Source organism: Antechinus flavipes, chromosome 1 (assembly GCF_016432865.1).
Source record: "Antechinus flavipes isolate AdamAnt ecotype Samford, QLD, Australia chromosome 1, AdamAnt_v2, whole genome shotgun sequence".
Lineage (NCBI taxonomy): Eukaryota > Metazoa > Chordata > Mammalia > Dasyuromorphia > Dasyuridae > Antechinus > Antechinus flavipes.
The window spans coordinates 628,740,819-628,768,221 of NC_067398.1; the positions used below are offsets into that span (position 1 = coordinate 628,740,819).

Below are 27,403 nucleotides of genomic sequence, written 5' to 3' on the forward strand. Positions count from 1 at the left end.
AACCTCATATAGGAGGTGATATTTTGCTGCAGTCAGGGAATTCCCTTTCACTCTCCTCTTTGAAGACCCTGTTTTGTACTTCATTTGGACTTGTGCTTCCCTCCAATCCATTCTAAAAATCTTTTTGTCCCCCTTAAATCAAAGAATTCCTAGACACATATTCACTTGTGCCTCAGGATGTTCTCTAGTGCTAACATAATGAGAGTCGACACAGAAGAAGCTCCTGGTTCTCTCCTAAGATAGACATAAGTACAATTAAAGCTACAGAAATTCAACAGATGGGAGATTTAGCTGACAGAATTTGCATGCCAGAAGACTAATTTGGCATACTGTAGTGATGATTTTCTTTATAATTTTTTAGGATCTTTTGTCTATAGAATTATTAGCTTATGCTCTTTTAGAGATAAAGATACTCTTTCAAGGCCTCATTGTGGTGTGGAGGTAGCCCTAGGTTCTCAAAGGCTAAGGTAATAGATCCCAAGGTAGTTCCAACCAAGCTGATGAAACCTTCAAGTGCAGGCTCAGGGAGAATCTGTAGGATTGTCTAAGGAAGTTTTGCTAAATTCAATGAGTTTCACAATCAGGATAGGTACATGGTGATAATTTTTTTAGTAAAGGCAGTCCTCAAAAGATGATCTACTCAGATGATCAATATAAGTGAATAATCACAGAACCTTGAAATATGAAATAGTATAAAGGGAGTATTTGTGTGTTTGTGTCTGTGTATGCTTTGTATGCCTGCATGTGCTCCCAGGGCTGTTGTGAAGGAAATGTTTAGTAAATTTATGACAACTCCATAATTGGCAGGTATCATTTATATTCTTTTTTGGTCACAATAATATCCCTGTGAAGCATCAAGGACTTTAGCTGGATTATTCTTATTCTTATTTTTGAATTAAGAAAATTGCAGCCAGGAAATGCCAGCCATAGAGCCTCAGATAGATTCGAGTCCATCTGACCCCTAATTCCATCCACAACTTCCCTAGCAAATGTCTTCCAATCTTTAAAAAAGCACCTCTAATATTGATAACTGTTCCCAGAGGAAACCTATTCCTCTTTTGGACAACTCTGACAAATTAAGCAGTTTCTCCAAGGTCTTAACTCTGATACATCACAGAACTGGGATACAAGTCCAAGCTCTTTCCATTATCACCTCCTTGCCTTTCTCTTTGATACTAGTCTATTAGATGCCTAGAAACACAAAATTAGAAATACTTGCATAAAAGTAGCCAAACCCTGATACAGGGGTCTGAGGTGAAAGAATGATTGGGTAGATTAGCTCCTTCCTGATCTAATGCCCAAATTAACTCTTTTATAGAACATTTACCTCTCTTACATGAAAATTTCAATAGTGTATTTTACTTTTAGTGCTCCGAAAATTTGAGCGAGCCCTAGAATCTAAGATTATCTTCAATGCCAATGATGCCATGGTAGTTCAATCTAAAACCATGAAAGGAGAATTTCCACTGATTCAGTGCCTCTCAGGTAAGACAAATGTTGTTCCTAAAAGAAAATGTTTGGGGAGGGACATAGTATGGGAATTGTCTTGTACTGCCTACATCAAAAAATCAATGACTTAGGTGCTATTTTTGAAAAATGTATATGACATCAGGCATCAGTATCTGCTATTATAGAAGCCTATGGTTCTCCCAATGCTGCTTCCAATGTGTGGTTGGAGAGACAAAAAATATAACTCTAGAGCAGGAATTTTTAGTCTAGGGCTCAGACTCCAAGAGGTCCATTGTTAATTTCAATTATTTAAAACACTTTTGTTGTTGTTGAAGAGGTCCAAATCAGATTGCCAAAAAAAAGTTGATAGCAACAAAAAATTAAAGACTAAGAACCCCTGCTTTATAGAATTTATTATAAAGTTATTTAGTTATTAGAAAGTGATATATTCGGGAAAGACCTAGATTGTGCTCAGAGAAAATAGGTATGAAATGTGGTTTTGCTACTCAGCACCTCTAAAATACTCCAATCTTTAGACTGGAAATGATGGCACAAAAATGCCTAATTGTGATGCATTACTTAGATAAATATAGAGATAATAAATGAAGAACTAGTATCATACAGATGAATGGACTGAAAGAATGGGCAGATGTGATTGCTAAACCACTTCTGGTGATCTTTGAAAGATTGGAAATAGAGAGAGAGAGATACTTTAGCCTTAGAGAAGGTGTCACCATTTTCAAAAAAAAAAAAAAAAAAAGGAAAGAGAACAGAATCTGCAAATAATCATCAGGTCAATATGGATTCTTGGAAAAATTCTAGGTTGTATTATGAAGAGGGTAGTTATTAAACATATAGAAAAGAGAGTGGTAATCACAAAGAACCAACATGACTTCATTAAGAACACATCAATTTTAGACTAATCTGTTACTTTTTGATAAAATTACTAGATGGGTGAATCAGCAGAATGTTGTAAATATAATTTATCTAGAATTTAGAAAGTAATTTGACAGTCTCCCAGGCCATATATGGAAACAAGGAAGAGAGAGGTGAACCTGACAATAATATACAATGAGGCTGATTAAGAATTGGTTGAAAGCATGTAAAGGATTGCTTGCCATCTGGGGGAGGGGGTGGAGAGAGGGAGGGGAAAAATTGGAACAGAAGTGAATGCAAGGGATAATGCTGTAAGAAATTACCCTGGCAAGAGTTCTATCAATAAAAAGTTATTAAAAAAAAAGAATTGGTTGAAAGGCTGGATTCAAGTCCAAAATCTTCTTGAATTCTGTCATTTAATTCACTGTTCTTTTTCACTATCACATGTTGATACTTCTCAAATGATGACAAGACAGGTAAAGTACCTCAAGATTCCAATCTAAGAAAGAAGAAACGGTCTGAGTCAGCAAAAGTACAAGGGTAAATAGGATGGGGTATAACTCTAGTCAAGTCCCTTAAATTTCTCTGGACCTAAGTTTTCTTGTGTATAAAAGGAGGGACTTAGCTTCCCAGACTTCTAACATTCCTTCTAGTTCTAAATGTAGATTCCTGTGATTTTATGATCACATCTTATGAAGATCAATTAAAGGAATGGGATTTTTAGCTTAGAAAAGAGAAGACAAAACAAGATATAATAGCTGCTTTTAAGTATTTGAAGGGCTACTACTATTATTACTGCTATTACTAGTATTACTACTATTCATGCCAGTGCTATTATTACTACTAGTATTTCTCCTCCTCCTCCTTTTATTACTAATAGGGCTAATATTATTATTCATAGTCTTACTACTAATTATTGTTGCTGCTACTATTATTACTACTAATATTACTATTATGACTAATATTACTACTACTATTGCTATTAATACTTCTGATGCTACTACTAGTAGTATTACTACTATTACTATTACTACTACTAGTTTACTGTTAATATTGCTACTTCTGCTGCTGCTATTAGTACCACTTTTACTATCTGTCTCACAGCAACATTCAGAAAGAATCCACCCTCCATCAAGTCCTACATTTTAAAGGTAGTATGAAGATCTTTGTGAAGACCCTGACAAACAAGACAGCTACCCAAGGGGTAGAGCCTAGTGACACTATTGAAAACACAAAGGCCAAAATGCAAGACAAAAGGGCTTCTCTTCTGGGCAGCAGGGGTTCTTCTTCGAGAGATTGTGGGCAAATCAGTTATTTGGCTTCCATTTCTTCATCTGTAAAATGGGGAAAAGAATACTTGCCCCTCCTATCTCCTAGAATGTGAAATCAAATAAAAATCATTGTGTTTTGTTACCACAAATCAGAATTATAGGTTTCTTCTTTTTTTCCCTTGGCATTTCTAGACTGTTCTGTTGATGAGGACTGCACCTTCCTCACAGTGGCCGGGACTGGATCCGATGTTGTATGTGATTTCTATGCTGGCACAGATATCAACATTGATTGTGTAGCTTCTGGTCAGGTCAGTGGAGCCTGTTACTTTCCAGTCCCACACGGTTCTTGCTGGTTTCTTTGCCTATAACTCAAGACACTTTATGAATTTGGAGAGGTTGGCAAAAAAATCAGGCTGCTAGACCTAATCCTAAAACAGAAATTGCCATGTGAACTGAGACTGCTTATATGAACGCATCCATTGACTGAATCTCTTGGGAGCACCACAAACAATAAGTTACTTCACAATCTATGTCCAGAATCTACAGTATGTGATTTCCTTGTTTTCTATTATTTTGTAGATGGTAGAGATCAGGATTAGCCCCTAACATAAACCAAGAAGGGAGTTCAGATAGATAGATACAGTTCTATCTCTATATATAGAGAAATAAAATATAACACAATATAATTATTACATAATTAGTTAATATAAAAATGCTTTTATTAAATATTATATAATTGTTATATTAATCATATGTTGATATAACATGAAGTTATTATGTAATTAACATTATCAACAGGAACAATTTATGTGATATATTAATATAGTATAAAGTTATGTGATCATATACATGATTATTTTTACCATGGAATATATACTATACAATAGTATATGACTGTATATTGTTAGATCTACACATATGTATATGCATATGTAAATATATTGCATGTATTATGCACACATATAAAACCAACTACAACAATTATACTCAAAAGTTTCATTGAGACTTTTTTGGTGGGGAAGAAATTAAATATATCTTATTGTGACAAAGGATCATAAATTTAGAACAATGTGTGACTTCAAGGAAACAAAAGTTCCCATATTTCTCCCCAACCAGTGTGTATAATTTCAAAAGTTCTCATTACTAGAGATTTAACTCTTTTGCATTTATGTGGACATTCCTAAGAAGCCCCTGATATAACAGCACTAACATTTAAAGTTCTAGTATTCATCAATAAAAACAATACTATTTTAAAGTATTTAATATTTAATTTAATAATTAATAATTAAAATAATTAAATATTTAAAAACAATATTTGCAATTCCATATGATCCATGTCTTGAAGATACTCTTTCCTAGTTTCTTTCAAGGCTCAGTTCAAATTCTATTTCCTATAGAAAGCTTTCTCCCATATCCTCTCTTCACCAAAGTTGCCTTGCATATATTTTGTCTATATTTATACACATAGAAATATACACACATATACATATGCACACTTACATACAACAATGTATAAATGGGTAGGTTGTTGAATTTGTACTCAGGAAGCTAGAGTTCAAATCTTAACCTTCAAACACTTATTTTCTATGTGACCCTGGGCAAGTTGGTTAATTTCTGTCTAAATTTCTTTTCTGTAAAATCCAGCTACCATACTGGGTTGTTGTGAAAAGAGATTAAAGCTTGAAACATTATTAGCTACTCAGGTCCCTTTAAACTTTAAAGGTCTGTGATATTTTTGGGTTCCTTTTTCAGATGAAGAAAACTGAGACTCAGAGATTATATAACTTGGCCAGGGTTTATTCAATTAGTAAATATCTGTGGCAGGATTCAAACTCAAGACTTCCTGATTTCAAATTTAGCTCTCTCATGAGATCCTTGCTGCCACTTCGGATGTCTATCCTCAAGGATACATCTGTATAGCCAGGGATAGACTGTAGCCAACTAGTATTGTCTCAGTCAATTATTAAAATTTAATGTGAGTACATCAGAAATTGGCAAATGCTACAACTTAGGGCTTGATTTATTGTTTTTTGAATACTAGACTTAAGAAATTAATGGAAAAATGTTAATAATGTAAAAGATTAAAATTAATTAAAATAAAAATGTCATGTAGACATTTTTTTGGATAACTGGTTGCTAAATATTTCCCAGCACACCCCTATATATATCTATATTTACAGCTAAAATCTGTATCTGAAGTTATATCTGTATCTATATCATATCTATATGCATATACATATGTTTATATATATACATCACAATTTTAGAAGGGATCCACAATTTTGGAAGTGAGCTCTCTGTTATGTGTATATACCCATATCCACACATATATTTGAAATACACACATTTGCATATGTACTTTTTATAGCTATCACCAGATCTAAATATCTTTATCTATATAGATATATTGTCTAGTTAGATAGTGTAGCTAAATGGGACAGTGGATAGAACTCTTGGCCAGGAATTAGGTAGTCCCATCTTTCTGACTTCAGCCTCACACACTTACAACTGTGGAACTCTGTGGAAGCCACTTAGCCTGTTTGCCTCAATTTCCCATCTGTAAAATGAGCTGGAGAAGGAAATGGCAAACCACTCTACTATCTTTACTAAGAAAATCCCAATAATTCCAATTACCTTTATATTAAAAAAAAGAAAACTTCAAATGGAATCACAAAAAGTTGGACAGGACTGAAATTGGCTGAAAATCTTATCTATAGTAATTAGATATACACTAGTGTGTAATATATGGATCCTCAAATACCTGAAGAACTGATGTCTTCCCAACTTTTTTTGTTTTATTTGTTAAAAAATATTTTACCCAATCATTTTATGAGAACTTACACCTATGAAATGATTAAATGACACCTACCAGGTGTCCTTTATGACACCAGCATTTCTCCTCCAACATTTTCTATGATGGAAGCTTACTATTTTACATAATTGCATTATGTTTTCTTCACTTAAGAGGATATTTAGTCTAGACTCCCCATCCCATGAAGAAAGGAAATGGGTGGTGAATCAAACTTTGTCCAAAGACTAGAGACCAATCACTGACATTATTTCCTTCCCCAGGAACAAGATGCTCTGGGAAACATTGCTGCCACCAGCTTTGAACGTCTGAACTGTCTTCTTAAAGTAAAGAATGATGATAAAGCATCTGTGACTGTCTATTTGAAAAAAGGTATGTTTTCACAGTGATGCCTTAGTGGTTTAGTAGGTAATTCACCTTCCTGGCATGGGAATATCCTTAGAGAGATTCTTAATTGGAACAGAATTCAATTAAGCTGCATTTCTGAAGATAGTGGTTTTATAGGAAAAGTCAAAAGGATCCAGAAGAGAGGTGGGCAACAGGGGAGAGATACAAAGTGATGTGATCCATGATCCCTGAACTTGAGTTGGTTGGTCTAGTGTTTGAGCCTCTTGTCTTGGAGTCAGGAAGACCTGAGTTCAAATCTTATTTTCATGACACTAGCTGTGTGACACTAAGCAAAACACCTTAGCCTCAGTTTCCTTGTCTGCTAAATTATACTCAGTACCTTTTAAGATCCCTTTCATCTCCTAGATCAAGGATCCTATGCACTGGGTATGGTAATATCTCTGACAGTTATATTCCAGGGGAAAAGTTTGTGGTGATTGAAATTTAACAGAAAGGTAAGTTGTGACAAGTTTCCCTGAGCAAGATATTATTTATTAACAGGGGCATTCTACCTGATAATAAAGGCTGAATGGCTTGCTTCCATTTATGCCAGTGATCCTAAGCAAAAGGACAGTTCCCCTTTTATAAGTTTTGGGGAGTACAGAACAATGAACAGAAATGGGTAGAAGACACCATGGGATTAGAGACAACATGATTGGTTACATAGCTGAAGCAAAAGGAATAACGTGATTGGTTGGAAGTTAAATAATGAGCATCTAGCAATAACCCTTCCTTTCCCCTTCTCATGTAGAAGTATTCTATTTGAGTGCAGCTACAGTTTAGAAATGAGAGACCAGGCTTTTAGGGCAGCAAACTGAACATCCTTGAAGGATAGGTTGGTGGTGTCAAGATACAAGACCCGAGATTGTGTTCTGACATATACCATCAAAATTCAAGTTAAACGGATTTTTAATTTTAACCCTTTATAGACAAGCTGAATCTCTAAGTTCAGAGACAAAGAACAACGACTTAATCAGTTAAGAGGCAGATCAATTAATTGTAAATAGAATCAATAAAGAAATGATTCAGGATCCATTCAACATTCTTAAGTTGAATGATCCTATCTTAGGGAGTTTGTGGGTGGGGGGAGGTTAATCTTTTAAGGACTAAGATTCCTTTCAACTCTGACATTGTGGGATTCTAAAAAGAATGGTGTTAGTACCTATTAATATCTGAGCCTAGGTTTTGGAGGAACTTTGTAAGTCATAATGAAATGCAGAAATGGAAGCTATTATGATCATAATTATTTGCTTTCCCCACCTCATTGGACATGGCCTCCTCATTGAAGGATCCAATCTGAGTATGAAAGGAAAAAATAAGGTGAACATAAGCTCCTTGAGGTCAATGTCTGTGTCCCTTTTTTTCACCATGTCCCCAATGCTTAACCCAGCAATAGTGCTTAGTAATTGCTTATTGATGGATGTGGACATTCTTTTCTAAGCATAAATGGGTGAGGTTTTTATCAATGTACATCATCCCACCTATGTCACCCTGAATTTTAGTGAGTAGCTGTCCTTAAAGACTTAATTTCCTCATTTATAAACTGAGAGAATTTGAAATATATGATTTCTAATAATTTTTGCATGGCAGCTAGGTAGTACCATTGTGCCCAACCTGGAGTCAGAAAAACTCACTTTCCCAAGTTCAAATCTGGCTTCAGACACTTATTACATGTGTGAACCCCTGGGTAAGGCACTTAACCTCATTTTATTAAGTTTCTTCATCTGTAAAATGACTTCAGTATTTTTGTCAAGAAAACATCAAATTAGTTCATGAAGAGTTAGACATGATTAAAATGATTGAACAACAACAAAAAATTATTCTATCATTTGATGTAAGAATATAAAGTTTCTTGAAAGGTATCTTTTTGCATCTCCAGTGCTTGGCCCACTATCTGGCAAATAGTAAGCACTTAATAAATGTATGCTGGTTGAATGAATAGACCAAGCCATGGATTTGAGCACGGGGCAGATGTGGGTTTGACTTCTAGTTTTAATACTTATTACCTCAGTATCCCTGAATAAGTGATTCTGACTCTCACTTTTCTGATCTAGGTGGGAGAAGTAAATATAGTAATCAAATATGACCTCAGACCTATGACTCTTGTCAAGACATTTTATAGATGTCTGCTTTAGTTCCCATTGATAAATTGTGCAATGGAAATAATAATAGCATCTATTTCCCAAGGATGTTGGGAGAATCAAATAAGATAATATTTATAAAGCTTATCACAGCTCCTGACATTTAGTAGGTGCTTAATAGATGTTTGATCCCTCCCTCTCTTGATTGCACTATTTTACAGCATTGTAACAAATATTTTGCTGACCTCAAGTCCTATAAAAATGTGGATTATTATTTTGAGGAGGATATAAAAGTCCTTTTCCATTGAGGTATGGAAGTGACTTTTGGCTCAAAAAGATTATGATAACATGGGGAAAAGAAAGGAATTAATATTTATCAAGTACCTAATTTGTGCCAGGCATTGTATTAAGGGCTTTACAGATATGTTCCTTACAATAACCCTGGAATATAGGCACTATTTTATCGCAATTGTTATTTTACATCTAAGAAAACTGAGGCAGACAGAAATTAGGTGACAAAATGTCAAGCAGTTATTAAGTGTGGACTTAACTGGACTTAACTCAAATCTAATTCCAGACCCAGTATTCTGTTCACTGTACCACTAATCATTTCTCAGAACTAGATCTCTGAAGATTGTGAAAACTGAATGTAAATCACAACATGGTATTTTCACCTTTTTTGTTGTTTGCTTGCTTTTTGTTTTCTTTCTTTTTTTTCCCCTTTTTGATCTGATTTTTCTTGTACAGCATGATAATTGAGGAAATATATATAAAAGAATTACACATGTTTAACATATATTGGCTTATTTGTTATCTAGGGGAGAGAATTGGAAGAAGGGAGGGAGAAAAATTTTGGAACACAAGATTTTGCAAGGGTGAATGTTGAAAATTACCTTTGCATATATTTTGAAAATAAAAAGCTATTAATTAATAAAAAAGAAAATGAAGGAACAAAATTGAAAAAAAAAAGTACTAGATCTCTGGCTGATCTCGCCCTAAGTCCTACTAAGGTATCCACTGTGTGGTCACAGTAGACTGCATGTTCATGGTCCTAGGGCCACTCTACCCCTATTTGATACTCTTATTTCTGGTTCCAAATCAATGTCTGAATGATTAGGTTTTTTTTTCCCCCATGGAGACTATAAAAGTCAAAAAGGGATTTTTCATCAATATAAGGATGAAAACACAAAACCTTGCTGTATTAAGGTATCACTGTGTATAAGGTAAAACCAGGACAAGTGTATCAAACAACAGGAAAAGGCCATCAGTGCTAGTGGACTTCATATGAGAGATGCTCACCATCCCTAAGACTATGATATCAGCATCCTATTTTTGTCCAGTGTCTTATTGGGTCACAGAATCATGAAGCTAGGAACTGGCAGTTCTTTCTCTATATGTCAACTCATCATAGTCCCTATCTATAGGCAGGACCCTTCATGATCCTAAAAATAGACCTTATATTTCAATTCAACTTCTACTAGGAATACAAAAAAAAAGTGGATCTGCTGTTTACCATCTATGTTAGTCATCTTTCTGGGCCTGTATTTCTTTATAAAATAATATTAGACAATCTCATTTAAACTGGCTTCAAAACTTTTTTCTTTTTCCTTTTCCAAAATTTATTTTATTAAAGCTTTTTATTTACAAAACATATGCATGGGTAATTTTTCAACATTGATCCTTGCAAACCTTCTGTTGCAGATGTTCCCCTTCTTCCCCTTACTTCCTCCCCTAGATGGCAGGTAATCTAATACATGTTAAATATGTTGAAATATATGTTAAGTCCAATATATGTATACATATTTATACAGTTATCTTGCTGCACAAGAAGAATTGGATCAAGAAGGAAAGAAAACCTGAGAAAGAACACACAAAAAACCCAGAAAGAGTGAAAATGCTATGTTGTGGTCCACACTCAGGTCCTACAGGATCTCTCTGGGGGTAGATGGCTCTCTTCATCATTGAACAAATGGAACTGATTTGGTTCATCTCGTTGAAGAGAGCCACTTCCATCAGAATTGATAATCATATAGTATTGTTGTTGAAGTGTATAATGATCTCCTGGTTCTGCTCATTTCAATCAGCATCAGTTCAAATGAGTCTCTCCAGGCGTCTCTGAAATCATCCTGTGAGTCAAAACTGTTTTTTCCAATAGTAACATAGGGCTATTAGTGTTCATCTATACAAAAGGTTGAAAGCCACAATATCAATACTTTTGAATTGTGGTGCTAGAGGAAAAAAAAAAAAAACTTTTGAGAGTTTTCTTGGACAGTGAGGAGGTCAAGTCAGTCAATACTTTAAAAAATAATTCTAACTTTTTACTGGAAGGTCAGATACTAAAGCTGAAGCTTAAATATTTTGGCCACATAATGAAAAGACAGGATTCATTGGAAAAAACTCCAATGTTGGGAAAGACTGAAGCAAATGAAAAAGGGGATATCAGAGGATGATATGAATAGATGATGTCATGAAAACAATAAACTTGAGCCTGGACAAACTTTGAGGGATAGTAGAAGATGGTAGAACCTGGTGTGCTTTGGACACAACTGAATGACTGAACACAAGAAAAAAGTTCTAAATTCTGCGTCTTTTAAAAATTTCCCACATGAGGCTAAGTTCTTCCAGGAGCTGGGAACAGCTGCCAACACAGTAAGTAATGAGTTTAGTGTGTCCCAGGCTTATGCCCTCACTTGACCAGTGCTACCATTTTTGGCTAATATCAAAAGTCATATTTTATCAAATTTTTTTTATTTTCATTTTTCGAATGCTTCAGTGAAGGGTCAGGTGAGATGACCTTGAGGTCCTTTCCAATTCTGATATTTGCTCTTTTATGTCAGGTCCATCTATTTCTTGGTTACTCAATTCTATCTTGGAGGAGGGCATGCAAGGGAGTGGACAATTGCATTTTTAAAGTCTCTCATTTCCATGACTGAATATCATGGTAACAAGAAACCTGGACCTGTTGCTTTAGTATTTTTTATGAAGATTATTTTTACTGATAGATTTTTTTAAGTAAAGCATTTATAAGCAAAAGAGTACAAATTTTGCTTTCTTTGGAAAAAAAAGTTCTTTAAAAATACCACCTGGCCTTTACTCTTGATTTCAGAAATGCAGTTTATTAAGATCTTTTACTGTTAGTTAGAGAAGCAGAGCTTAAAGGGATCTGAGAGATAATGGCATGTAACCCCAGTTTACAGATGAGGAAACTAAGGTCCAGAAAGATTGTGGCTCTAAGGTCATAGAATGAGTAAGTATATATGTTGAATGTGTGACATTTTAGGAACAATGACAAGAGCATTTTACTTTCCTTTTTCAAAATTAAATAAAGAAGCTAATCTCTTTGGAGTAAAATATGTAACATTTGTTGCTATAAATAACTCTTCTTGAGGCAAGTGCTCATTGAAGGTATTGGAATGGGAGTCTGGGAAAGGAAGGTATACCAAGGAACAGCTTTTGTTAGTAGCCCTTCTCTCTCTGACACTGTTTATTACAAATATGGTATGAGCTAAAATGAAGAACTATAAGATCAGATTCTATACAGGGAAGCATGTCAGAATCATCAGCTGATGTTTCCTGGATTCTGTTTCTGATGGCCATTGTGGTGAGGGTGGGAGAACAAGGTGTTTACGACATGGGCAAGGTGATATTCTAGCAGTAAATTCTAGGATGTTAGCCAACTCTGTGTTAGGTGGCAAGGCTGACCTCATGTTTATATGGAATGGTGGAATTTATGGGATTTTAAAAAGCTTTTCCCAAAAAAACCTTAAGTTCCACCAGTAAGGCTATGTGTCACAATGAATAACATGCTGGAACTGGAAACAAGAAGACCTGAGTCTAAAATCTGTCTTAGACACTTAACATCTTTGTGACTCTTAAGCTTCAATACCCTTTGAATTCTCTGAGCTATAGATTCCACAAGTGTAAAATGGGGAGAAGAAGAGCATCTGCTTTCCAGAGTTGTTCTGAGGATCACATAAGATCCTTGAAAACTGTTTTAAAAATCTTAAAGCACCATATAAATAATAGCAATGAGCTGTAAGGAAATTCTTTTATTTCTCTCCTTTAAAAATCAGACTCAGAAGTTTTGAATAGAACTGTCATGGGCAGAGGAACCTTTTGAAGAAGTACCTCAGATTCATAGTTTGTAAAATGGGGAGGGAAAAAAAAGAACAAATAGAGCAAGGGAAAAACAGGAAGACTGAAAATAGAATCATAGAATTTCAGAGCTGGAAAATCATCTGGTTTAAACTCTCACCCAAGGTGGAACAGATATGGTTTTTTCCCCTCTACTTTTTTAATAAGTTAAAAATATCTAGATTATATTCTTTTCTCAGTGCATTCATTAAACACTTCCTTCATATAGAACACTGATCATTACACTGCAGATACAAAGTTTAGATAGAACTGTTACTGTCTTCATGGAGCTTACATTCTAGTTAAGAATCACAGAATCATAAAATGTTAAAGTGGGAGGGAACTGCTTCAGTTTTCTAATTATTCTTGTTTGAACAAATGTCTCACAAAGCCTCCACTTGAAGATTTGATAGATTCATCAGACCTTTGATTTACAGAAAGATGACCTTAGAGATCTTATCTTCCAATCCCTTCTTTTTACTATTAAGAAAACTGAGATCTAAAAAGAGACCAAGGAATTTGGTCAAGAAAACATAGGTTACAAGTAGTCTGACTACATTTGGGCAAAATCATTTTGGTTCCAAAACATGTATCTTTTTACTGTATTGTATTGCCTCTCTAACTAATTAGAATATTAATATTTTTCATTCTTACATTGCTTAAATTTCCCCTGCGCCACTACCCCATAAAAATGTGCTATTGTTCAGTAGTTTTTTAGGCATGTATAATGATCCATCCCCGTTGGCCTCCAACCTCTTGCAAAGTGGTTTCCTCATAGCTTTTCTCTATTTTTTATAATTTTTCAATAATCAGTTTTGATTGATTTGTGGTTATTGTTCCATCTATTCCAATTTTGTTGTTATTATTTATATTGTTTTCATGGCTCTGCTTGCTTCACTTTTCATCAGTTTGTATAGACTCTTCTATACTTTTCTGTATTCCTCATCTAGATGACACCATGGATAGAACACTAGATAAGGAGTCAGGAAACCCTGAGTTCAAAATTGACCTCAGATAATGACTAGCCACTTGACTTTGGGCAAGTCACCTCTAGTCTCAGTTTCCTCATCTATAAAATGGGCATAATAATGATACCTGATTCTCAGGGTTTTTGTGAGGATCAAATGAGCTAATATTTGTAAAATGCTTTAAAATGTTATATAAATGTTATATTTTAATGTTTTTATTTTTTTGCTGAAGCAATTTAGGTTAAGTGACTTGCCCGGGGTCACACAGCTAGGAAGCGTTAAGTGTCTGAGGCCAGATTTTAACTCAGGTCCTTCTAACTTCAGGGCTGATGCTCTATCCACTGCACTAATTAGTTCCCCCTAGATCTTTTTAATATTAATGACTGTCATTTCTTACAATACACAGTGATATTGTGTTACATGCATATACCACAATTTGTTTAACCATTATCCAATCAACGGCATCCACATCGTTTACACTTCTTTCCTATCAAAAAAAGTACTGCTATAAATATTTTGAAGTATATGGTACTTCTTTAGCTTTTAGTAGGCAAGAACTCATGAGTTTCTGAAAAAAATATTTTATATATTTATATATATAAAATCAGTATAATTCCAGGAGACACATAAAGATTCTAGGAGAGTTGTATGCAATGTGAAATGTGGGGGAGGGAAGATTCTTCCTGATTGAAGTTGAAATCCTAGAAAAAGTGGCATTTAATTTGAGTTTAAAATAGAAATTCAACTTGATAAAGTCCTTCTTTTTAAAAAATTTTAACTTTGTGTATAAGGACAGCTAGGTGTCACAGTAGATAGAGTACTGAGTTTAGAGTCAGAAAGACCCAAGTTCAAATCTTATTACTTACTAGCTATGTGACTCCAGATGAGTCTCTTTACCTTGTTGATCTCAGTTCCCTCAACTGTAAAATGAGCAGGAAAAGGATATTGCAAACCATTCCTATATCTTTACCAAGAAAACCCCGAAGGGGATCACAAACAATTAGATACAACTGAAAAACAAAAAGTTTTGTGTAATGATCTAATCGACCCTTACTATTATCACTAGGAAAGAGACTGTTCATTTTATGGATGGGAAAACTGAGTTATAGTTAATAGGAAAATGGCACATTTAGCCTGTGGTTTATAGCTCTCAAGTGGGTTATGTGTGAAAGAATAAAAGACCATTTATTTTGGGAACCTAGAGCATCATGTGGTGTGGAGGAGAAGGGAGATGTTGATTTAGGGAAGTTCGAACTGGACAGTAGGGGGTGCTGACAGATAGACAGAATGAGAATTACTCCTATTTCTATAGCCCTCTAAGTCTTGCTAAACCCTTTCATAGGTACAACTGTGCAAGGTAGGTCATGAAAACATTAATGACAACAGACCTTCATTCAGAATAAGGGTTATTTTACTTTTAATAGCTGTATTACTTGTACTTGAAACATAGTATTTTATAAATGTGTGTTGATTTTACACATACATATATATATACATACATATACATATATATACATACATATATATATATATACATATATATATACATATATATACATATATATATATATATATATATATATATAGAGAGAGAGAGAGAGAGAGAGAGAGAGAGAGAGAGAGAGAGAGAGAGAGAGAGAACTTCCAGGTTTATAAGGTGTTTTATATAGTTGCCTAATTTGATTTTTAGTAGTATAAGAATTATTTCTCCATTTTATAGATAAAGAAGTTGAGGCTTATAGAAATTAGATAATTTCTTTATGGTAGTAAAACTAGTTATTGTGAATGATATATTTTAAACTCTGAGGTCATTGGATCTCAAGTCTCTGACTTTTTCCCATTATCATACCGTAGGGCCTCTTTACACTGACATAAAGGATATTTATTGGATTCTTCAGAACAGGAAATTATAATTTACTTCTCATTCACAGGCTTTTCTCCAGCTTCTATTTCTACTATTGCATTCTGAATGAAAAGGGGCTGTTTGTGCACTAACACTAACATCCCTAACCATCCAGCCTTAGCCTTGGGGATCTCATAGTTCTTCAACTCATAAATGGATGAAAATTTCAGAAAGGCAGATGGAGACTCATCCTAATCATTAAAATCATCCACATGTGAAAGAAGCTGCCTCAGAAAGTGGTGAACTCCCTGTCACTAGAGGTCTTCTAAAAGAACATGTATGACCATTTCCTAGAGTTACTGTGTAACTCCAGGGGTATTCCTGGCCCAACATGAATTGTACTAGAACTTATGTTCTAGTGTTTTTTTTTTTTTGGATATTCCATGAACTTAAGATTCTGTGAATTCTCTGGACTATCAACATGCCACCATTTCTATGGGAAAGTTTTTGAGATTTCTTCTTTTATCCCCTTCCTAATATCCTAGGATATGAATTCACAACATCTGGTCGAAAAACATTTGAGAAATTGGATTTCCAAAATACTCTCTCAGGAGTCTACCAGTCCATCATGTTCTCAGCTGATGGGGCCAATCTGACGGATATTCACCTCTACTGCCGCCTGGCCTGTGACAGAGAAACCTGCTGTGATGGCTTCATCCTCACTCAGACTTTGCTAGGAGGAGGTAATGTTTGCAATAACAAGCTAGGTTTAGTGTATGGAGAGGCTGCTGGCTCACCAGCAGTAAAGGAGACAATTTGAATTGCTTCTATGATTATGCTGATAGATTCATGCTGATCCAAATAATTTCTTTTATCTGACTTCCAACCCTCATTCTGAACAGTGACCTGCATTTGTGAAACATTTAGAATCAAAGAATCTTAGAATGCAAGACTCAGAAGGAACTTTAAATCATATAAAGAACTTAGAATATCAGAGATAGAAAGCTAGGATAGAGAAGGGTAGAGGTAGAAGAAATTGTAGTACACAGTGTTAGAATAGAAAATATAATTAGAGCTTAAAAAAGATCCTAAGGATTCTATTATCTGACCTTTTCATTTTACAGATGAGGAAATAGATATCCAGAGAAATATGAAGAGATTGATTTCCCAAAGTCATGAATTAATGGCTAAACTGGGATTAAAACCTTAATTTATTAATTGCTATTCAAATATTCTTTCTACTAGGTCACCTTATTTTGACCTCAGTTTAGCCTATGTAACTAGGACCCAGAAAAAATACAAACATACAAGCAAATAGGAGAGTTCACTTTCCCTTTACTCAAGAAGCTTATCTTTCAATTGAGGAAGGTAACACAGAAAGAGAGCTAGAAAGTGAGGAGGGGAGAATATATGTATGGTGGTATAATTTAGAACTGGTTTCCAGGAAATGAGGAGAATAACTGACTCTACCAAGATAAGGCTTACTATTTAGAGCTGAAGGTAGTTCCAGAGCTCAGTAAATTTTCCTCTGGGGAAGAGACACAGTTGATGGTGACTATAATAGTGAATGTGATATAGCTTAGAGTTGGTGATTGGCAAGTTCACATATTTGTGTCTGTGTGTGTGTATGTGTATATACACACAAATATATGTATACATATATACATATATACAATATGTGTATGTATCTCCGTGTTTGTGTTTAAAACTATAGTTCTTTATGTACCTTAAACACATTGATCTACCTATCCATTCTTCTCTTATATTGAAGTTCTAGTATTTTCAAGGTACTGTGCTCTAATCAACTGACTGAGCACACTAAAGCTCATCTCATTTCATACTCAATGGCTACAAGCTCACTAATCCCTAGAGCACGGACAAGAAATGTCCTGACAGTATAAAGCCCCCATCCCATCTCCACAAAAGCATTTGCTGAGGCAACAGCAGATGGTGATGAGCTGAAAGCTTGAGTTCTATAAGTTGATAATTTTGTATGGCCTGTGAATGATATAAATATGCAAATGGCCTTTGGCAGAAAAAAGGTTCTCCACCCCTGTCCTAGAGTATCAATCTCTTGCACCCTGAATTTCTCACTCTTGTCATCTTTATTTGGACTTTTACAATGTGCCAGACCTTGAGATAGGGATGAAGGACAGAAATGAATGTGAAATATGGTCATTGCATTGATTGAGTTTACAATCTAGTTGGGAAAAAAAAAAAAGAAAGAATTAAGAACAGTAGAAAATAGGATTGCTACTGCAGGTAATTAGTACAGGAAAAAAAAAAAGCTAGCCTCTAGTCCTAGACCGCCTGTGGGACACTGGGAAAAATAATCTGTTTTGGGGGTTTCAATTTACACTCTTGTACCTTGAACTTATTGAAAATCTTTCAATTCTTTTGAATTCTATCATGTTGTATTACCCTGTTCTACCAAACAGTGTTCTAAGGTCCCTTCTTTCTCTGACAGTCTACATTCTATAAAATACTATAGCTTAATCCTATGCAAGCAAACCAAAGGCTCTGCTTATGGCCCATTTCACGTGACTCCATGTCTGCATGTGCATTGAGTGATCCTTTTGAGGCCCTGTTCTCATGCAATTTGATTCAGCTCCTGGACTGCCCTGATATTTCGGTCATCTAGGTTTGTTTTCCTATTCCACCCTAAAACTGCATGGTGTGCGATCAGACAGTTGTGGCTCTCTGCTCCCAATGGGTACTTGTCATATTTTCTTATATTAGTTCCAATGTGCCTGAGTAAGTACTTTAGTATCTTTCAAAAAAAAAAAATAGTTGCTTTAAAAGAGAAAAGGAAGTTCTTAGCTGAGAGGAGCTGCCTGCTAAATCCGAGGAAATGAATTACACTCTGATTACTAGAGAGCAGTAGTATCTGATGCATGATTACTTAGTGGTCTTCATCAGTGTGTCAGCACTGTGCAAAAGCAAAAGCAGGTTCTGTGCTCAAGGAACTAACATACAGGAGAAAACATGGAAGGGACTAGCCCCAAAGAATACTTAAACTGAAAATGGAGAGGATCTGGGTTCAAATTTTACCTTTCAAATTCCACCTATGTAACCTCAGGGAAGTCTCATGACTTCACCAAACCTGGGTTTCCTCATTGATATAATAAGGATTAAACTAGAAGGCTTCCAGTTCAAGGTCTATGATTTCTCTTGGAGTTGATTTTCTCATTTGTAAAATTAAGGGGTTAAAGTGGATGACCCCTAACACTCTTTGACTTTAAGGCCCCTCTTAGCTCTGTTTGTGTTCTATATTCTAATGTACTCTAACATCCTTATCAGCTCTGATGTTCTGATTGTATTATATAAGAAATTAGACAGTAAGAATTTTTGTTGTTGTTCAGTCATTTTTCAGTCATGTCCAGCTCTTTGTGATCCCAGTTGAGGTTTTCTTGGTAAAGATACTAAAGGAATTTGCCGATTTTTTTTCTCCAGCTTATTTTACAGATGAGAAAACTGAGACAAACAGGATTAGATGATTTACTCAAAATTATACAGCTAGTAAGTGTCTGAGGCCAGATTTGAACTCGGGAAGATGAATTCGATGAATTCTTTCAACGATTTTACCTTCTGGTTCTGTTACTTCGGGGAAGTTCTCTTTGATGATTTCCTGTAAAATAGTATCTAGGCTCTTTTTTTCATCATAATTTTCGAGTAGTTCAATGATCCTCAGGTTATCTCTCCTAGATCTATTTTCCAGGTCTGTTGTTTTATTTACGAATCAATTAATCAATCAATAAACATTTGTTAAGCACCTATTATGTGCCAATCATATGGTAAACCACTTCTTTGTTTTCTCATCTGTAATATGGAGACAATAGTAATATCCCTCACACACCATTTTTTTCTAAAGTGAATTGTAAAATATAAAATCCAACAGGATTATGTTATTATTTTTATAACAACAATAATAGCTAGCATCTGTATAGAATTTTAAGGTGTAAAAGAACCTTATTACATATTTATATACATATATATGTAAAATTTTATTTGCTTTTTAAAATCTTATGAGGTAGGTGTTATTATAATTTCCATTTTTATATGAGGAAACTGAGGCATACAGGAGCTAAGTAACTTGCTTGAAATCACATTGTCAGTAAGGCTCTGAGGCAGCATTCAAATTCAGGTATTTTTTGACTCAAGGATTTATGTTCTGTCATCTGTACCAACTATCTTCAAAATGCCAAGTATGGTAGCAGGGCAAATACCATCCAACCCCATTTTACAGATGAGAAAAGTGAACCTCAGAGACTTGAAGTCATTTGCTCATAGTAATTAGCTAAATGTCCTCCATACTTGGGATATCCTCTTCCTTACCTCACTCTCAGTTTCCCTGAGCCCCCTCAATTCTTAACCTAATTCCCACCTTCTGCAGGAAGCACTTCCCAATCTGTCTTTTCTCTAACTGCTACGGCAGTCCCTACTGAGACCACTAATTCATACTTATGTAGTCCACAAATCTTTGATATAGTCAATTATTGATGCTCAACTCCTCTATTAGAATTTTAGTCCTTACAAAGTAGACTCTTTTTACTTTATCCCCCATTCTAGCATTTAGCATAGTGTCTGATACAGATTGACTGATTGGTTGTTGGTAGAAGTGGGATGTAGACTCCAAGCTTCCTCATATCACTTCTCTGGGCTCCTTCACTCTCTTGAACATATTACTATAATAACATAACTATTTTATAATATGCCATACCATTTTGGCTATTTAAAGTTTATTCATTTTTCCTTGAGATCATATGTGGAAAAAAATTTTTTTTCTTCCATGGAAAAGCCAGCTCATGGAGTTTATTTCAAAGGAATCCTTAGCCAAAATTTAACTTCCATTTTTCTCCAAGTTTAATGCCTTAAAAATGTATTAGGATATAGGCTAACACTTCTGGGATTCCAAAGTAAAAAATTTATTTTTTTCTCTTCACTTAAAAATATTGTTTTCAATATATGCAGATGTGTTTCCCAGGCTCATCCTATTGGCAAGCTTGGAATTTAATTGAAGCATTTAAAAATACTTAGGCCAGGTCCCCCTTCAAACAGGGCCAATTTCCTGTAGGGTCCTCATGACTTTCCCTGTAATACCATTTACCCCTCTGGGCTTGTGCCATTTGGCTCCTGGGAAAAGCTTTCCACTCCTTAGTTCCTTCTTTCTGAAGGTCTGGTTTTCACTGAGATTTCCTGAGTTAAACTTTATGACATCTCCTTACATTTCAGCTTTTGTCACTTTGAAATTGGCTTCAGTAGCATGGCTTGGCTCTCTATTATACTGAGCCATAGTTAAAATGGGGCATATTAGGATAAACTAAGCAGCCTTAATCACTGCCCATCGATATCTCTTTCCCCACACACAGAGTTCCCATTGACTTGAGAGAGGCTGGCATTGGGTTAGATAATAAGCTAAATGTGTTTCTATTCTGAGGTCTTGTAGAGAGGGAAGAACAGCTGCCAATTGTTTAATTCCATTTTCCCCCTTACATTTTCCCAATCAGCCTCTAATGAATTGACATTTTTGTAGTGTTTTTAAAGCTTGTATCTCATCATCATATCCCAGATCTGTGAAGGAAATACATCGCTATTATCATGTCCACTTTACAGGTGAGGGAAGTGAGAGAAGTTAAATGATTTACCCACAGTTACTAAGTGACAGAGTCAGCACTTGAATTTAGATCTCCTTATTTTGTGGACATAAAAATATATTTAGGTTTCAAAATAGTCATCTTGCCATTCTTTGAACTTTATGAGAATTTCTTTTTTTTTTTTCAAGTTTTCTTGGTGTGTTCTGTTTTTATATTACAATTATTTACAGATTTCCCCAACTTTGAGAGTACTCTTTTAACAAAGTAAAGTAGCTAAGTAAAACTAATAACACATTTTGCGGGCAGCTAGGTAGCTCAGTAGATAAAGTGCTGGGCTTAGAATCAGGACTATGTGAATTTAAATCCAGCCTCAGACACCTACCAGATGTGTGATGCTGGGCAATCTCTATGTGCTTTAATCCACTGTATAAGAAAATGGCAAGCCACTCCAGTATCTTTTCCAAAAAAAAAAAATTCCATGGATTGCATTGGCTGCAGTGTGGTCCATGCAATCATAGAGATTTTGGATATGACAATGATATATTTGCCCCAATTTCTCCCCCCTCACTTTTTGTGTGTTGTCCTCCTCATTAAACTGTAAGCTCCTTGAGGGAAGGAACTCTCTTTTTTAAAAAAGCACAAGGCCTAGCACATAATAAGCAGGGATTTAATATATTTTATTGAATCTGAAAGTATGAGCAAAATTTCACATTCATAGCATACTCTCCAGCACTTACTCTGTATATCTATTTTTAATTTTTTTAAAGTAACATTAAAGTATTTTTTCTCCCTCTCTTCTCTTTGATTCATGTTGTCAAAGTAGTTAGAACATTAGATCAGGAATAAAGTAGATCTAAGTTCAAATGAGTTTAGTTATTTATTAGCATGATCTTGAGCAAGTCACTTAACTTGCCTGCCTCAGTTTCCTCATCTGTAAAATGGGATCCATCTTCCCAAATCAAATAAACATTATTTCCAGTTCCAGATTTTTTTTTTATTGTTTCACATTTCTAATCTTGAATGGTTCTTTTCTTGAATGTATAGGAACAATCCTCTGCTCGCTGATGAGCTCCCCCAATGTCCTGCTCTGCAATAAAAATGACTGGAGACCACCTTCAGAGGTCCAAGGCAGTGGCATATGTGATAATGTGAAGTATGACCCAAAGAAGAAGCAGTTTATATTGAGCCTTGGAGGGCAACAGTTTACAGGAAGTAAGTATACACACCACCTGTATTTTCTAAAGTTTTAACCATCTTAGTGAGCAAGGCCCTTACTGCCTGGGGGAAAATTTAGATTTGTTTTATGCCTGTATTTTTTCATGGCTTTAAAATTCTATCAAGAGCAGTGGGTAAAGAGTTAGTCTTAGGACCAGGAACACCTGAGATCAAAGTGCTTTTTTATACATATTGACTGTATGACTCTGGCCAATCATGTCACCTATCTGTGCCCCCAGACAACTTGAAAAGGTGTTTGCTTGCACAGGTAAAGGGAGATTCCTCTTCCAGGAGTCCCCTTGTGTCGATTTCATCGACACACCTTCACTATAAAATGTTGACTAAGATGATCTCTGTTTCTAACAACATTGTCCTTGATGAAAACATGGGAAAGGAATAGCCAGCTTTCTCAGATCATCCTTTTACAGCAGGCTACATCTGCACAGTTGCTCTATTGAGTGAGAGGTGATGAGATTATAAAATCTTTCTGTGTCTATTTACTGGTTTTTAGAAAAGCAAATGATCTGCTATAACCCAAATTAAGTCAAAATCTTTTCTCTAGCAAGTTGTATTTTGTATGTTTGCTGGACTCATATGAAAGTCTATTGCAAGACTGAGTCTTCTTCAATCATATTTCATTTGTGTCCAATGCATTGGAGTTTTCTTTGCAAAAGATACCAGAGAGGTTTGCATTTCCTTCTCCAGCTAATTTGAAAGATGAGGAAACTGAGACTACTTGTCTAAAGTTACACAGGTAAGGTATTGGTCAGATTTGAATTCATGAAAGTGTCTTTCTGATTTTGCCACTCTATCCATTGTGCCACCTAGCTGCAAAACACAGAGTACTAGGTTCAGTGTCAAGGAATTTGGGTTCAAATCTTTTTTTTTTTTTTTTTTTGCCTATGTGACCTTGAATTTCCCTTTGTAACCCTCAGTTTTTTCCATTTGTAAAAATGATGTAATTGGCCTAAACTGAGGTCTTAGGAAGTCCATGAATTTGCATAGGGAAAAAACCCCACATCTTTATTTCACATTTTTCATTTGCAATTTTATATATTTTGTTTTATATATTTAAAAACATTATTCTGAGGGGGTATTCCAGACTGCCAAAGGGAACTATGAAATGGAAAAAAGGCTAAGAATCTCTGGAGGAGGTGATGTTTAAGGTCCTTTCTAACTTTAAATATAATTGTGTGGAATCCTTTTATTTGGAACTGATGCCAATAAGGCAGAATTGGCACATATTTTCCTATCACAAATTTGAAAAATATAAAGAAAAACATTACTGTCACATTCTGATAAAAAATGTATACTGTGCACAATGAATCCTTCTTAGCATTCCTTATATAGGCTAAGAAACTTCACCATTGTCACCCAAAATAAGTTTTATATCTAGAAAAAATAGTGGCAGGTAGGGGGCCATAGTAGATAGTGTTATGATTGGAGTCAAGAAAACCTGAGTTCGGATTTGACCTCGGACATTTACTAGCTTTGTGACTCTGGAAAGCAATTTAATCCTCTTTGCCTCAATTTCTTCACCTGTAAAATTAGCTGGATAAAGAAATGGCAAACTACTCCAGAATCTTTTTCCCAAGAAAAACTCAAATGCGGTCACAAAGAATCTGATGAATGAACAGCAAAAATAGATGCTTAGTATTTATTGGAATTTAGGTTGAGAGCAAAGCAACAGCTGCTGGCTCTCACCCTTTGATTAAGATGTGCACTGAAGCCCTATATACTCCTTTTCCTTTGTTACATGTCTTTAGCTTGAGCTGTCAGCCCAAGGAAATGGTTATCAACTCCACACTCTGGGGTGGCTTCCAAACCACACGCAGGTGTCTGTGGAGATAAAAGTATTGAGCACTTGGGCCTTAAAATGAACTGGGGCAAAGCTTTGCAGAACTCCTCTGGCAGGTTAGAATTAGAAAGGACTTCAAGACAAAATCTATTTAAAATAGAGAACATAAAAAATTGAGTTGAGAAGCTACTAACATAGAAAAGTATTGCATACAACCTATAATGTTGGAACCAAAAAAAATCTTGGAGGTCATCTAGTCCAGTCCTTTATTTATAAAGATGAGTCATTTATGTTCTTTATAATGACATATCATAGTCATGTAGGATCTTAATAATAAGTATAAGGATTTGTAATTTCCTTAACTCAGGGGACTCCCAGGGAAGGAAACTCCCTGTAGTTAGACAAATGTGCAATTTATAGTCTTGTAGAGCTGCCTAAAGCATTGATAAGTAATTTACCTGGTGTCATAGTATGTATCAGAAATGGGATGTGTACTTGAAGGTGAATTCTCAATTTATTATATCTCTTTTCACAACAATAATATTGATGATTATTAAAAAATTTATTAATCAAAAGTTCATTAAATTAAATTTTAACAAAACAGATCAGGCAGAAAAGAAACTGGAAAGCAAAAACTATTAGAAGTTGTCAATACTCTTAATTAGCAATGGAAAGCAAAAAAAAAGACAAAGTTAAAGTGATATAGGGAGTCAAAGCATTATTTGGGACAAAATAAACAATTGAATATGTATTTAAAAACTTTACAAAAGCTATAGAAGTTGAAAAAATTTTCCAAAGGATGATATGAAAAGTTCTATGTGGTTGCACCAAGTCCAATGCAATAAAAATGCAAGATGGTTCAAATAAGAAACAAAAGTTTTATACTGTTAATAAAATGAATAAATTGTCAAGAGTTGTGACCATAACTGTAGCCTCTAGGTACAACTCAAAAGCAAGGGGGTGAATGTAAGGGACAGATAAGATTCATAACTTTTGGCCTAATACTTTGCAGTGGTGCACCAGGTGTGAGGCTTTTAAATTTTTATTTTTTTAAAATTTTATCAGAAGTCATCACATATCTATTATCAAAAATGAGAATCAGTGACATCTTCAAATATAGAACAATTTTCATACTCATATATTTTATACAAAGTATTCACAATTTGCATCATGAAAAAAAATCTTTAAATGAAAGAAAAAATACATATAGTCTGAATCAATCAATCAGCATTTATTAAGCATCTTCCAGGCTTTGTGCCAGGCATTGTTTTAAGCACTATGAATATAAAAAAGGAGAAAAAAAGTTCCTCCTTTCAAATAACTCAAGAAACAACATGAAAATAAATGTATACAAGCAAGTTATATACAAGGTAAATAGGGAATAACTAACCGAAAGAAGTCACCAGAATTATGAGGAACTGGGAAAGGCTTGCTTTAAAGATTTTTTTTTTTTTATGGAACTTAAAAGGAAGCAGGCAAGTCTGGAGGTGGGGTAGAGGTGAGGTCCTAGATGTGGGGGACAGAGAAAATGCCTGAAGCAAAAAAAAAAAAAAATAAAGGCATACCAAAAAGTAACTTGGGTAGAAAAAATTTATTATTTATTTTGTAATTATTGACTAAGATGCCCCCAAAACATCAAAACATGCCTATTGGTTTTGTTGATAAACACACCTTTGATTCAAATCTGTACTTATACACAGTGTATGCAAATAGATCTAAGTGTAGTGAGAATACTAGAATATTGATGGCCATCTGAAAAACTGATCTCTGTTCAAAACTAGTCAATACTATAAGGAATCATATAAAACCTGGCATTTCTTTTTAGAGAGAAAGTTCAAACCAATTATGAATCTATCTAATTTTAAATTCATTATCATCTTTTTCTAATTAGATCTAGGTATTATTTACAGATGAAAGAGGAAGTAAAACCAAAACATCTTTTTAACTATTTATTTTATATGATCAAATTATAAGATTTCACCTAAAAAAGAAAAGAGGACTTGAGCTCAAATCTGATTTTAGATATTTACTAGCTGTATAACCCTGGGCAAAACCCTTTCCCCTGTTTATCTCAGTTTCTTTATCTATAGAATGAGCTAGAAAAGGAAATGGCAAGCTATTCTCGTAGCTTTGCTTAATAAACCCCAAATGAGGTCACAGAGAGTCAGACATGACTTAAATACCACAATAAAAACAATTAAAAGACATTGATCAACTCCTTTGAGAGTTTTGAGAACTTTTTCCTCTGATGACATAAAAATATCATATGGACTTAATAAGTATAAAATTTTTAACATATACATAAGAAAAGGAGACATTGAAAACATTGATCTTGAATGCTTTGGTGCCTTTGAACCAAGGAATAAATGTGATAACCTACAGATACCTTACTCTCTCCAAGGCAAGATTTGTGGAGCATTGAGAATATAAATACAAAGGCTGTGGCTGACTCTGTTTAGAGACTTCCTAGAATTCTAAAATCAAAGTCACACATTAAAAAATAAAATTAAAACAATTAATATCTACACTGTATTAGTAAATCTGTGCCTTCAACACTGTAAAATGGACTTTTTCAATATTAAAAACTATCCAAACAAAAAAAACTACATGATATTAGCAAAACATAAGTCAGCCATATTGTCAGCTACAGAAAAATAAATACTTATAATATTTCCATGCCAAAAGAAGGATAAAAAGGATTGTTAATAGAAATTCATAGAACATACGAAAGCTGAGTTTTTTTTTTTTTTTAATAAAGGTTTTTTAGAAGTAGGTAGACATCACTTTCCTGGGCTGGTAACAGTTACAACCCATTGAATTTGTCCAATGTGACTGATAGTGTCTTATTTTGGATATAGAACATAAGTTTCCTAAGTCTCAGAGTGAAATCCAAAGAGCCTCCCTGAGCAAAATCCACATTTATACAGCCAACAATATGTAGATGACAATGCATAGAACAAATGATTGAGTCATGCAGA

The 27,403-nt window shown here is 34.7% G+C and overlaps 1 protein-coding gene across 1 annotated transcript in view; it reads left to right on the forward strand.

Moving 5' to 3' along the window:
• The window catches only part of TG (thyroglobulin), a 359,469-nt gene that overhangs the window by 101,161 nt on the left and 230,905 nt on the right, over window positions 1–27,403 (forward strand). The window contains exons 23-27 of the mRNA XM_051971107.1: window positions 1,369–1,485; window positions 3,789–3,904; window positions 6,669–6,777; window positions 16,364–16,561; window positions 22,457–22,624. Coding sequence (XP_051827067.1) covers window positions 1,369–1,485; window positions 3,789–3,904; window positions 6,669–6,777; window positions 16,364–16,561; window positions 22,457–22,624 — 708 coding nt within the window. The remainder of the gene's footprint in view (window positions 1–1,368; window positions 1,486–3,788; window positions 3,905–6,668; window positions 6,778–16,363; window positions 16,562–22,456; window positions 22,625–27,403) is intronic.